General features: G+C 43.1%; 1 protein-coding gene across 2 annotated transcripts in view; it reads left to right on the top strand.

The window, feature by feature from the left end:
* The window catches only part of LOC112075019 (chromobox protein homolog 8-like), a 33540-nt gene extending 19633 nt beyond the window's left edge, over positions 1 to 13907 (top strand). The window contains exons 5-6 of one of the 2 annotated variants that reach the window (XM_024142070.2): positions 12163 to 12457; positions 12600 to 13907. In XM_024142070.2, the coding sequence (XP_023997838.1) occupies positions 12163 to 12457; positions 12600 to 13276 (972 nt within the window). In that variant the 3' untranslated portion in view covers positions 13277 to 13907. Of the gene's footprint in view, positions 1 to 12144; positions 12458 to 12599 lie in introns of both variants that reach the window. The other variant, XM_070440741.1, reaches the window with a different exon arrangement.
* Positions 13908 to 14908: the final 1001 nt, after the last annotated feature.

Below are 14908 nucleotides of genomic sequence, written 5' to 3'. Positions count from 1 at the left end.
TGTGTCTGGAAAACTGTTGCAGTAATTCCAACATACATATAAGTCGGGAAGTTACATACACCTAGTACGCGAAATACATTTAAACTCAGTTTTTCCACAATCCTAACTTTAATCTAGAAAAAGATCTGTCTTAGGTCAGGTTAGATCACCACTTTTTTAAGAATGAAAATTAACAGAATAAATAGTAGACGAGAATATTATGTCAGCTTTTATTTCTTTCAAGCACATTCCCATGGGTCAGAAGTTATACATAACATCATTAGGTTGGTAGCCATTTACCTTAAATGTGTTTAATCTTGAGTCAACACATTTCCGGTAGCCTCCACAAGCCTTCCCAAAAATAATTGGGGGTGAATTTTTGACCCATTCCTCCTACAGAGCTGGACTGTAACTGAGTCAGTTGCTAGCCTCCTGCTTGCCACACGCTTTTCATGTTCTGCCCACAATTTTTAGGATTGAGGTCTAGGCTTTGTGATGGACACTCCAACACCTTGACTTTGTTTCCTTAGCCATTTTGCCACAACTTTGAAGATATGCTGGATCATTGTCCATTTGGAAGACCCATTTACACAAGCTTAAACTTCGACTGATGTCTGAGATGAGGCTTCATATATCACAATTTCCTTCCTCATATGTTCATCTATTATGTGACGCACCAGTCCCTCCTCAGCAAAGCACCCCCACAAACATGATCGCCACCGCCCGTAGCTTCCGTTGGATGTTTCTCCTTGCGCTCAAGACTCCCCCTTTTTCCTCCAAACCACAATGATTCATTATGGCCCAAAGTTCAATTTTGTGCTTCATCAACCAGAGACATTTCTCCAAAAGACGATCTTTGTCCCATGTGCATTAACAAACCGAGTCTGGCTTTGTGTTATGCGTTTTGGAGCAGTCGCTCTTCATTGCTGACGTTGCGTTTCAAAAGGTATCGTCATATAGACCCGTTTACGTGGATATAGATACCTTGACCTGTTTCCTCCAGCAAATCTTCACAAGTCCTATTGTTGTTCTGATCATTTTGCACTTTTCGCACCAAAGTACGGTTTCATCTCTGGAACAGAACGCGTCTCCTTCCTGATCGCGTATGACGGCTGCCGTGTCCCATGTGATTTTATACTTGGCGTACTATTGTTTACAGATAACGTGTACCTTCAGCGTTTGGAAATTGACTCCCAAGGATGAAACCAGACTGCGTTGGAGTCATCTACTTCTTTTTTTTTTCCTAGGTCTTGGCTTGATTTCTTTTGATTTTCCCATATGTTCAAGCAAAGAGGCACTGAAGTTGAAGTAGGCCTTAGGAATGTATATTCAGTTCCTAGATGGAAAGTGAAATTAAAATATATACGAAATGTATACGAAAAATACGAAGACTATTTACACGGGACAAGACAAGACAAAGACACGTCCTACTGCTACGCCATCTTGGATGATAAGGATGTGACTTAAGAGCCCAATCCTGGAGGTGCAAGTTATAGTACAGTGAGGGCAAGTTGTAGAACTAGGGAGAGGGTGCCAGAGTCCAGGGTTGGATAATTCTCTTTCCTTTCATTGGAGCCTCCCAGTTGCCTCATTGACACTCATAGGCTTGTGGTGTTGCCATCCCAAGCAGTCTGCTGCCTTTTTATACAGTGGCTTCAGAAAGTATTCAGACCCCTTGACTTATTCAACATTTTGTTGTGTTACAACTGGAACTCAAAATCTATTAAATATATATTTTTTATCTCACATATATTTTTATCTCACATATATTTTTTATCTCACATATCTACACACATATCTACACCCATAATGACAATGTGAAAACATGTTTTTAGAAATTGTTGCAAATATATTGAAAAAAAAATACAGAAATATCTAATTTACATAAGTATTGACACAGTCAATACATGTTAGAATCTCTTTTGGCAGTGATTACAGCTGTGAGTCTTTTAGAGCATTGCACACCTGGATTAGCACATTATTATTATTTTTATTCTTCAAGCTCTGTCAAGTTGGTTGTTGAATATTGCTAGACAGCCATTTTCAAGTTTTGCCATAGATTTTCAAGCCGATTTAAGACAAAACTGTAACTATGCCACTGAGGAACATTCAATGTCATCTTGGTAAGCAACTCCAGTGTATATTTGGCCGTGTTTTAGGTTATTTTCCTTCTGAAAGGTGCATTTGTCTCCCAGTGTCTATGGAAAGTAGACTGAACCAGGTAGACTGAACCAGGTTTTCCTCTAGGATTTTGCCTGTGCTTAGGTCTATTCCGTTTCTTCTTATCTTAAAAAATTCCCTTGTCGTTGCCGATGACAAGCATACCCATAACATGATGCAGCCACCACCATGCTTGAAATAGGAAGAGTGGTACTTAGTGATGTAATTGATTTGCCCCAAACATAACGCTTTGTATTCAGGACATAAAGTACATTTCATTGCCCAAAATTTTGCGGGGTTACTTTAGTGCCTTATTGCAAACAGGTTGTATGTTTTGGAATATTTGTATTCTGTACAGGCTTCCTTTTCATTCTGTCATTTAGGTTAGTATTGTGGAGTAACCACAATGTTGTTGATCCATCCTCAGTTTTCTCCTATCACAGCCATTAAATGAATGGGTTGTACTACAACCCTGGTTTTATGAATGAAGAACGAGAGTTCTGACTTTGCTATAAGCTGTCTCCAGACAGCACCACTGAATAATTTTCTGCTTTGAAACCACCCAAGTCCTGTCTTGGCCCTAGCAGGCAGTGATTGTCTCCTCCGGGCCATGATGCATAATGCCCCGCCCTACGAGGGTATAATACGCACTGCCCTGCCGGAGAGTGTCACTCTAGCAAGCCCCGAGTTCTTACTTTGCTATATCGTATATAACCAACCTTGCTGGTCATCAGGGTTGGCACCGCTGCGCAGCCTGCCGGGCACAGTCAAGTGGTCTAAAGGGGATAACCCTGATATAACAAACTCAAGACCAGGATAAGACAGTCAAAGGCAAAGGCTATGTGATACAATTAATAAGAAATAGGTAACACAGGGACTAACGTCTGGCTGCAGCCAGTACTGAATGTGACAACGAGACGCAGTCATGTCAAGACTATAGAACCTGACAAAAGTGTGAAGTGTTGCCCAAGAAGCTCCCGCACATACCTTGTCCAATGAAACGCCCCGGAGTAGTGCCAAAGATGTTCACACCTCTAATAGAATGTAGCTAGATCAATAACCATAGATTTAAAACCAGATGTAATGATCTTAGGCAAATAAGCAAGGTTAAGTGTCAATGTAACCCTTCGCTTTCCTCTGAGAACACCATGCATGACTCGTGCACGGAGAAGGCCGCCAGGTCACCTACTTGTATCGCCTAGGCAAGGGCTAATAGTAGCGCCGCTTTAAACAAGAGGAATTTTTATTCTATTGAGTCTATAGGCTCGAAAGGAGTGTTAGTTAACGCATCCAGAACTGTGACCAAATCCCATCTGGGGAATAGACATGTAGGCTGGCGCAGATGACGGGTGCCCTTCATAAACCAAGGCCAAAATGTGGCTTCCCGCGTGCTTACCATCTATATCAGCATGGCACCGATATAGCATCTAAATAGACCTTCAATGTAGAAGGAGAAAGGCCTTTATCAAACGGACTCAGAAGGAAGCTCAGTATGATACCGATACTGCAGTGCATTGGTTCTTCACTATGTGCCTTGAAGGAGCCCTAGCACTCTATAGTCTCGATAACCGTCAGAGGTAACCCGTCATTTAAAAGATGTTCCCCTCCCGCCTGAGACAGAATGTCAGTGCGTAACGGGAGTATCAAAGGCGCTCCGGACACCATTGAACTCAGGTCTGCAAACCATGTGCTCACTCACTCTGTCCAAGACATGTTGTAGCAGGGGAATTGGAGGAAATGTATATAGATGAGCTCAGGGCCATTGGTGGGCCAGGGCATCATGACCTAATGGTGGGTTGTCGTTCAGAATGGAATACTAAAGAGGGCAATGTGTTGCGCCTCAAGATGCAAACAGATCTACGTGGGCTCGTCCAAACTGGCATCAAATCACCTCTATCACCTGTGGCTGGATACGCCACTCCGCAGACTGAGGCTCTCCCCTCGACAATAGGTCTGCACCTAGATTCAACTGGCCTGGAATGTGCGCTGCTGACAGTGAGCGCAGGTGTGTGTGTGCCCACAGATGTATCCGTGATGCCACTTGGTGCATGGCCAGTGAGCGGACTCCGCCCTGGCGATTGACGTACGCGATCGAGGTTGAGTTGTCGGAATGAATCAGAACGTGATTCATTCCGACAATGAATTTTGCCTCTATCCTGGGGGCAAAATGTAATAGAGCCAGCCGTATCGCTTCCAGCTCCAAAACATCTATATGAAGATTTGTGTTCTTCCCACTGACTGTTCGTTATGTGTCCGTCGTAAACTGCCCCCCATCCCTTCAGGGAGGTGTCGGTCTTTATGACAACCTGCAAGACTACTGGACCCAGCTGGACCCCAGCTGAGAGTATTCTTGGGCTTTGCCAGAAGGATAGACTGTGGTGACATTGCCACGTAATGGTTATCATTCGATAACGGTCTCTGTTCGGATGAATGCGTTGGCTTATAAACCATTGTTGGATAGGTCTTATGCGTAATAGGCCAAGTGGTAAGACTGCTGATGCCCCAACCATCAGCCCCTGTAAAACCATAACCCGGCGAGCCCTGAAAGTACGGCTCCGGTGGAGTGGGCGTGCTGCAGTCAGAATGCACCTCTGTCTGGTGACTGTTAGACGTGAGCGCATAGAGTTCAGTTCCAAGCCTAAGAAGCTTGTCTGTTGACGAAGAGTGAGACAACTCTTTTCACAGTTTATCAGGAAACCCAGATTGTGGATATGATTTATCACTATCCTGGTGTGTGTCTCGACCAATTCTCTCAACTTCGCTATTATAAGACAGTCGTCTAGATAGCACAATATCCGTATCCTGTCTGTCTGACTACTTTGAATAGACGGCGGTGTGTTAACATGCGAAAAGGTAGTTTTCGTAATGATTTGTTCAACACCCTCAAATTTAAGATCAGTCTCATGCCACTGCCTTTCTTTGGCACTCGAAAATATCTCTGATAATGACCTGTGTTTTTGTCTGCTTCCATAACTGGGCGAATAGCTCCTTTTCCTCCAAGGGAGGTTATTTCCTGTTCTAGAATAGGGGCCACTTGAGCTGAAACTGTCATGGGCGTGACACTAGCGAACTGCAATGTGTAACCCTTCCAAATTGTATTCAGTACCCAAGGGGGAGCTGCGCATGCGTGTTTCCATACACTCAGTCTGCTGGACAGGTCTGCTCTTTCTATTAGAGGCTCTTTCTATTAGTGAAGTCTGTCGCCTTCCTGAGCTCAACGTACATCTCTGCAGTAGCCTGCTGTTCCCTGTCCCGGAGGAGCTGGGCCTGGTAGGCCTGGAGGATGGCCATGGTGTTCAACATGGCTGCTGACTTGGCCGGCTGCCTTGTAAGACTTCTCCGCCAGGGAAGCGGTAATATGTCATGCTCTGGATGATAGCTGTGGCTTCACTGCCGCAGAGGCTGCTGAGAGGTGTGAGGCTATGGTTTCTTCAAGCAGGCTCATGGATAGAAATCCCAGCTCGGGCTCTGTGTCGATCCTGGACCATGAGTTGAAGCTCTGGATGGGAGAGCGTGTCTGTTGTGGCTTCTCCCAGGATTGCCTCACCTCATTCCTGACATCTGAGAACAGGGGGAAGGGTCTAGGGCAGGGCTGGCTATCATGCCAGAGACTGGGTGACTGACGGTGGGAAGAAAGCCCCTACCAGTATGGTTTCAGGGGCTGGTTGTGGATCTGGCCAAGACAGGCCTAGCTTAGTCACAGCCCTGCCCAGGACCTCCATGAACTCCTTGTTGTAAGGGTCCTTGTCAGAGATCGGAGGGGCAGCCGGCATCTCTCATTGTCCTCCTCTATGTCACCCTCACTCTGAGCCCTTTCATCTGAGCCAGGATCTCCATAGCGTCCCACTGACTGGCATGCAAGTCTCTCAGCTCCCGGTGTGCTGCGTCCTCGAAATAAGCAGCAGGTTGGAGAAGGGCAGAGGTGTGGAGGCTCTGTCGAGTATTGGAGAGCTGCACCTCACCCACTCGTCCGTAGGCTCCCGGGAGCTGGGTGGTGGAGGGAAGGCAGGGGAACCCCGGAGCAGTGGATACAGAAGAAGGGGTCCGTAAGAGCCACTTCCGTGCTCTGTTCCAAGCCATCGAGCGTAGTCTCTGTGACCATCCCTCCCCGACATGTGTGCCTTGCACTTGAAGTACTATTTTATCCCGGCAGGGAACGTGATCTCGGCCTGAGGAGAAAAATCATTATAACTCAGAAAAACCTAATGGAATCCGTCTGGTACCTTCACTCAAAGCTTACGACCACACTTTGAGTGTGATTGGGAAGGTGAATATTAAATAATGACATCAGAATCTTTGGTCTCCTGCAAGTGTGATGCATTAGCTAGCTAGCTAGAAGGACTACTAGCTAAAAATGGCTAGCAAGCTAGCTGACTCAGGCTACTAAACGGACCGATGTTGAAGGAATCTAAAGAAAATAAAAAATATACAGTACCAGTCAAAAGTTTGAACACACCTACTCATTCAAGGGTTTTTCTTTGTTTTGACTATTTTCTACATTGTAGAATAATAGTGAAGACATCAAAACTATGAAAAAACACATACAGTGGGGAGAACAAGTATTTGATACACTGCCGATTTTGCAGGTTTTCCTACTTACAAAGCATGTAGAGGTCTGTAATTTTTATCATAGGTACACTTCAACTGTGAGAGACAGAATCTAAAACAAAAATCCAAAAAATCACATTATATGATTTTTAAGTAATTCATTTGCACTGGGTCTTCTTTTCGTGTGGCGGACCTCATGACAGCCAGTTTCATCATAGCGCTTGATGGTTTTTGCAATTGCACTTGAAGAAACTTTCAAAGTTCTTGAAATTTTCCACATTGACTGACCTCCATGTCTTAAAATAATGATGGACTGTCATTTCTGCTTGCTTATTTGAGCTGTTCTTGACATAAAATTTACTTGGTCTTTTAGAAAATAGGGTATCTTATGTATGCCACCCCTACCTTATCACAACACAACTGATTGGAAAGAAATTCCATAAATTAACTTTTAACAAGGCACACCTGTTAACTTCTTGACGCACGGATCCCTTTAGCGGGATCATTTTCGTAAACAACCGCTGAATTGCAGAGCGCCAAATTTAAAAATAAATAAATAAATAAATATTTATAATCATGAAATCACAAGTGAAATATACCAAAACACAGCTTAGCTTGTTGTTAATCCACCTATCGTGTCAGATTTTGAAAATATGCTTTACAGCGAAAGCAAATCCAAGCGTTTGTGAGTTTATCAATCACTAGACAAAACAGTAAGAACAGCTAGCCGCAAATTAGCTTGGTCACGAAAGTCAGAAAAGCAATAAAATTAATCGCTTACCTTTGATAATCTTCGGATGTTTGCACTCAACGAGACTCCCAGTTACACAATAAATGTTATTTTTGTTCGATAAAGATTAGTTTTATAACCAAAAACCGCCATTTGGTTTGCGCGTTATGTTCAGAAAACCACAGGCTCGTTCCGGTCCTGAAAGGCAGACGAAAATTCCAAAAAGTATCCGTAATGTTCGTAGAAACATGTCAAACGTTTTTTATAATCAATCCTCGGGTTGTTTTTAACATACATAATCGATAATATTTCAACCGGACGGTAAACTATTCAATATTACAGAGAAAGAAAATGTCGAGCTACATCTTTCGCGCACAGGAACTAGTCAAAGGACACCTGACGCGTTTTGAAAAATCTCGCTAATTGTTTTAAATAAAAGCTTGAAACTATGTCTAAAGCCTGGTCACAGCCTGAGGAAGCCATTGGAAAAGGAATCTGGTTGATACCCCTTTAAATGGAGGGGCAGGCAATGGAACAGGGATTTTTCCAAATAAAAGGCACTTCCGGGTTGGATTTCCTCAGGTTTTCGCCTGCAAAATCAGTTCTGTTACACTCACAGACAATATTATGACAGTTTTGGAAACTTTAGAGTGTTTTCTATCCTAATCTGTCAATTATATGCATATTCTAGCATCTGGACCTGAGAAATAGTCTGTTTACCTTGGGAACGTTATTTTTCCAAACATAAATATTCTGCCCCCTAGCTGAAAAAGGTTAATTGAAATGCATTCCTGGTGACTACCTCATGAAGCTGGTTGAGAGAATGCCCAGAGTGTGCAAACCTGTCATCAAGGCAAAGGGTGGCTACTTTGAAGAATCTCAAATATAAAATATATTTTAATTTGTTGAACACTTTTTTGTTTACTATATGATTCCATATGAGTAGGTGTCCAAACTTTTGACTGGTACTGTATGTTCTTCGCCGCTCGGTCGAAGTTGTAGGCCGTCTGAAATTGAGCAGTTTAGACGAAACATAAGTATAGATGAATTTACAGATGATAAGAATGGTGGCTTTGATAAACAGCAGTTGCTGAATAAAGCAAGAGTGACACTCTCCGGCAGGGCAGTGCGTATTATACCCTCACTGCCTGCAGTTGCCAAGACGGGACTTGGGTGGTTTCATAGTTAAAAATGAATGATTCAGTGGTGCTGTCTTACTACTTATAGCATAGGAAGAACTCGATTTCAAGATTAAGTAAAACTCAAACTGTTTTAAAGTCACCATTGGCCTCATGGTGAAATCCCTGAGTGGTTTCCTTCCTCTTCGGCAACTGAGTTAGAAAGGACTACTCTATATTTGTAGTGACTCGGTGTGCTGATACACCATCCACGATTTTTACCCATCTACCAATAGGTGCCCTTCTTTGCAAGGTATTGGAAAACCTCAATGGTCTTTGTGGTTGAATCTGTGTTTGAAAATGGATTTGGAGTCAAATGTCCTAATGTTTTTTTTTGTATGTAGGGAAGACAATTGACTGCTCATATTCCAAATGTTAGCAATATCAGAGCTTGCAATATTGGGTTAAATGAGCGTATGTGGCCCACCACCCCTCCAGCCAGGCATTATTCTGTCCTGTTTGAGTAAAAAAATATTTTTACACAACCATCCATTTCATATACAGTGCATTCAAAAAGTATTCAGACCCCTTGACTTTTTCCACATTTTGTTAGGTTACAGCCTTTTTCTAAAATTGGTTAAATCGTTTTTTCCCCTCTCATCAATCTACACACATTACCCCATAATGACAAAGCAGAAATTGTTTTTTAGACATTTTTGCTAATTAAAAAATTGTATTCAGACCCTGTACTCAGTACTTTGTTGAAGCACCTTTGGCAGCGATTCTTCTTGGATATGACGCTACAAGCTTGGCACACCTGTATTTCTGGTTCACCAACTACTTCTCAGACAGAGTTCAGTGTGTCAAATCAGAGGGCCTGTTGTCCGGACCTCTGGCAGTCTCTATGGGGGTGCCACAGGGTTCAATTCTCGGGTCGACTCTTATCTCTGTATACATCAATGATGTCGCTCTTACTGTTGGTGATTCTCTGATCCACCTCTACGCAGACGACACCATTCTGTATACTTCTGGCCCTTCTTTGGACACTGTGTTAACAAACCTCCAGACGAGCTTCAATGCCATACAACTCTCCTTCTGTGGCCTTCAACTGCTCTTAAATGCAAGTAAAACTAAATGCATGCTCTTCAACCGAGTGCCCACCCGTCTAGCATCTCTACTCTGGACGGATCTGACTTAGAATATGTGGACAACTACAAATACCTAGGTGTCTGGTTAGACTGTAAACTCTCCTTCCAGACTCACATCAAGCATCTAGAATTGGCTTCCTAGTTCGCAACAAAGCATCCTTCACTCATGCTGCCAAACATACCCTCGTAAAACTGACTATCCTACCAATCCTTGACTTCGGCGATGTAATTTACAAAATAGCCTCCAACACTCTACTCAGCAAATTGGATGCAGTCTATCACAGTGCCATCCGTTTTGTCACCAAAGCCTCATATACTACCCACCACTGCGACCTGTATGCTCTCGTTAGCTGGCCCTCGCTTCATATTTGTCGCCAAACCCACTGGCTCCAGGTCATCTATAAGTCTTTGCCCGCCTTATCTCAGCTCACTGGTCACCATAGCAGCACCCACCCGTAGCACACGCTCCAGCAGGTATATTTCACTGGTCACCTCCAAAGCCAACTCCTCTTTTGGCCGCCTTTCCTTCCAGTTCTATGCTGCCAATGACTGGAACAAATTGCATAAATCACTAAAGCTGGAGGCTCATATCCTCCTCATTAACTTTAAGCATCAACTGTCAGAGCAGCTTACAGATCATTGCACCTGTACATAGCCCATCTGTAAATATCCCACCCAAATACCTCATCCCCATATTGTTATTTTATTAATATTATTTCTTTTTTTGCTCCTTTGCACCCCAGTAACTCTTCTTGCACATTCATCTTCTACTCATCTATCACTCCAGTGTTTAATTGCTAAATTGTAATTATTTTGCCACTATGGCCTATTTATTGTCTTACCTCACTAATCTTACTTCATTTGCACACACTGTATATAGACTTTTCTATTGTGTTATTGACTGTACGTTTGTTTATTCCATGTGTAACTGTGTTGTTTGTGTCGCACTGCTTTGCTTTATCTTGGCCAGGTCGCAGTTGTAAATGAGAACTTGCTCTCAACTGGCCTACCTGGTTAAATAAAGGTGAAATAAAAAATTTAAATTGGGGGAGTTTCTCCCATTCTTCTCTGCAGATCCTCTCAAGCTGCCAGGTTGGATGGGGAGCGTCGCTACGCAGCTATTTTCAGGTCTCTCCAGAGATGTTCGATCTGGTTCAAGTCCGGGCTCTGGCTGAGACATTGAGACTTGTCCCGAAGCCAATACTGGGTTGTTTTGGCTGTGTGCTTTAGGTCGTTGTCCTGTTGGAAGATGAACCTTCGCCCAAGTCTGAGGTTCCTGACCACTCTGTTTTCATCGTGCTAGGTGTTGTCCAGATGTGACGCTTGGCATTCAGGCCAAAGAGTTCAATCTTGGTTTCATCAGACCAGAGAATCTTGTTTCCCATGGTCTAAGAGTCTTTAGGTGCCTTTTGGCAAACTTCAAGTGGGCTGTCATGTGCCTTTTACTGTTGTCCTTCCAAAAGGTTCTCCCATCTCCACAGAGTAACTCTAGAGCTCTGTCAGAGTAACCATCGGCTTCTTGGTCACCTCTCTGACCAAGGACCTTCTCCCCCGATTGCTCAGTTTGGCCGGGCGGCCAGCTCTAGAAAGAGTCTTAGTGGTTCTAAAACTTCTTCCATTTAAGAAGAATGGAGCCCACTCTGTTCTTGGGGACCTTTGAAATGTTTTGGTACCCTTTCCCAGATCTGTTGCTCGACACAACCCTGTCTCAGAGCTCTACGGACAATTCCTTCGACCTCATGGCTTGGTTTTTGCTCTGACATGCACTGTCAACTGTGGGACCTTTTATATAGACACGTGTGTGCCTTTCCAAATCATGTCCAATCAATTTAATTTACCACAGGTGGACTCCAATGACGTTGTAGAAACATGTCATGGGTGATCAATGGAAACAGGATGCACCTGAGCTCAATTTCGAGTCTGATAGCAAAGGGTCTGAATACTTATGTAAATAAGGTATTTGTTTTTTATTTTTTGCAAACATTTCTAAAAAACGTTTTTCGCTTTGTCATTATTGGGTATTGTGTGTAGATTGCTGAGGATTTTCTTTCTTTAATCCATTTTAGAATAAGGCTGTAACAAAATGTGGAAGAAGTTAAGAGGTCTGAATACTTATCGAAGGCACTGTATGGGAGACCTTAGAGATATGGAAAAACATGGTTGTGCTTTGTTATACCCCGGGTAGTGGTATCTCAAAGACTAAAGCCCTTTTTGAAGATTGGCCATTAGTGTACTGGGTCGGAGTTCCGAACGGAACGATATGACCACTCGTAAACTTTTTTCTGCGCCCTGATTGGACATTGCATACAGTCAGTTGCGTGACATAGGATTGATTTCTATCTCTTGCGTTGCAACTAAGTTGCAGGCAATTTTTGGGGTGACACACTGAGCATCACTGATGCCACTTTGTTGCAATCAACAGAAATTGCGTCCAGATTGCTACGTGTGACATCGGCTTTAGTCTTCTCTTCTCCTACAGAATATCTATGCCATGGACCTCCGTAGTGCACACAAAGTCCCAGATACCCCTCGTCTGCGCCTCTCCCTTACCCGCTCCATGGGCTCCGAGCTGGACCAGGGCAGTCTGCCATWCAGGGCGGGGGAGGGAGGGAGCGTCTACCGCCGCCTGGCAAGACGCAAGAACAAGCAGAGGGTGTCCAAACCTGTGTCTGACAACAATTCCCTTCAACCACTGACCCGCATACAGGACCCCATGGAGCATGAATGGCAAGGCGCAGAGGAGAGACCGGAATCAGAGTTAACAACAGACACACGTGAAAACAGTCTATTCAGTTTGTTTTCTATCAAACATTTAATGAAATATTTGATCATCTATTTTTTTATCTCGGCTTGAAGGTCAGGATTGGTCCTATTTGTGGTATATTGATCTCATTTCCTGTCTCTTTCTCTCTTAAGGGCATAGCCGGTCAGAGTGCAGCTCTCCCATGATGGAGCAGGAGGTGGAGTCGACGACTGACAGAGTGGAGAGTTGTGGTTCCGCACTGGGCTCTGGAGATGAGACATTGGGGGGTGGGGCCTTGTTGACGGTGACAGGGGCAGGGTACAGCTCAGACGGTGGGACCTCTGAAACTGGACAGGAACAAATGGATAGGACTGACCAATCAGAGAGCTGTGTTTCTGCAGAGGGACCAAAATACCTTAACATTAGCAATAGGTTAGTGGACAGTGCCACAGAAGTGGAATTGGGGACAGATACCTTGATTGACAAGGTAGAAAGGTTAGGCACAGCTAATGCTATTGAGAGGGTAGAGGGGTTGGGGACAGATTATTTTATTGACAGGGTAGAGGAGATGGGGACACATATTCTGATTGACAGGGATAGCACTTCAGTGGTGGATGTTGGAGATGAAACCGTGTCTGATGGTTCAGTGGTCTGTACCGATGTTGAGGTTGCAGAGGAAGTGGTGGAGAATGACACAAAACAGCAAGGTGAAGAGGTTGTGACACAGTGTCCAGACAGTAGTGGCACAGAAGTGAATCCTGGCAAAGTGATTGTGACCGATGTGACTATCAACTCTTTGACCGTAACTTTCAAAGAGGCCTTGGCAGCTGAAGGGTTTTTTAAGGGCTGAATGACAAGAGTTCTGAGAGAGGATTAGAGAACATGTGAGGTTATACATGAAATGCAGCCCATATGTTGAGTTTACCACTTAGGAACATGTTTAGATAAACAACCACAATATAATTTGTCATTAAAGATGCTTACAAAGCCTATGAGAGTAAATTGATACCAATTACTAGGGTTTTGGTGAGGTATTGTACCTTAGAGAATTGGGTGGTAATTTTCACATTGTGTTTGGTTCTGGAAAGAAGATTAGTAAGAGGATGAGGAAAGATGGATGAGGGAGAGAGCAGTTGACTCCTGAATGTCATATTTATAACATTACTACTCCAACATCTCTTATTCCAGGAGGCTCATTTCGGTTGCTCTTTTTTCTAACGCTTTTGTATTAAGTCGTCTGTCTTCCTCAGTATTAACAGTAAGTTCTGCATGTCCCGTATGTCATGCACACCCTTGTCCTCCATTCGATTTTTTTGTTTGATTTCTATAACAAGGAAATAGAAAGGAGAAGGAATGCCTGGAGGGATAGAAGTTTAAGCATTTCAAGATGAAGGCTGGCTGCGTTGAGTATTGTTGTTTTTATTTTACTTCTCAAATTGAAAGAGCCTACCTGATTCTATTTTTGTATTACCATTTGATAGTCCACCCTCTCGCTAGCCTTTGTGCATTTCTAAAGAGGGGTATCAGTTTACACCTCTCATTCCAAATGTGTTTTTAGGTCTCATTTCAGTTACTCTTTTTCTAACGCATTTGTATAAAGTTGACGGTCTTCCTCAGTATTTACAGTAGTTCTGCATGTCCTGTCAATCACGCACAGCCTCGTCATTTCATTCAATGTTTATTTTATGGAAAAATAGAATTCCTAAAAGGATAGAAGTTCAGCATTTCAAGATGAAGGTTGGCTACGTTGAAGTATTGTTTTTACTTCCAGGTAAAAAAAGGCATATTCTTGTATTACCAATTGATAGTCACCCCTCTCCCTAAGCCTTTGTGCATTTCTAAAGAGGAGATATCATTTCCACATTGTTGCAGTAGGAAATGTGCAAACTGAAGCAAATGTTCTCGGTTGTATTTATCGCATGTCACATGTAAAAGCTAAATTAAATGTCAGTGTTGAAAAATGTATCTTTGGTCACAATGACAATGTCTTCTCTATACCGTATGCCTGAAATATATAGTGTAACATCTACTTGTGTTTGAGATTCATATAACAGGATGGATATTACCTAAACATTTTAGCATGGAATAAAACAGTTAGCAGTAACAGAAGTGTCCTCACTGGTCCATTTTAGTAGCTGTTTTGGAAATGCATTTGCAGCAACTTGTGCCTCCTTTTATCACCACTAGGGGTCAGTCCTCAGGGAACCATGTATTTAGGCCGATCCCCCACCCACAAAAAAAATAAAAACACTAAATTTGACTGCTACGAGCAAAAATATTCAGCACATCTTTCATTTCTTTTATTATTAAAAAACAGTATTTGAGTCCACAGTTCTTTGTACAGTAAAATATTAAATTAAACTCTCAAAGTTCTGAGCAGAAAGATAATTGGGGTTGGGACGAGGGACAGCAATTATTCTGGGGCAGGAGAGGGGACCAGTGCATTGGGCTCAAGTCCAGAGGGAAAAGTAAGGGTGAGGCA

The sequence above is a fragment of the Salvelinus sp. IW2-2015 genome, unplaced genomic scaffold (assembly GCF_002910315.2).
Source record: "Salvelinus sp. IW2-2015 unplaced genomic scaffold, ASM291031v2 Un_scaffold2940, whole genome shotgun sequence".
NCBI classification, from domain to species: domain Eukaryota; kingdom Metazoa; phylum Chordata; class Actinopteri; order Salmoniformes; family Salmonidae; genus Salvelinus; species Salvelinus sp. IW2-2015.
Note: the sequence above shows the minus strand (reverse complement) of the source record. Positions and strands in the feature narration are given on the sequence as shown.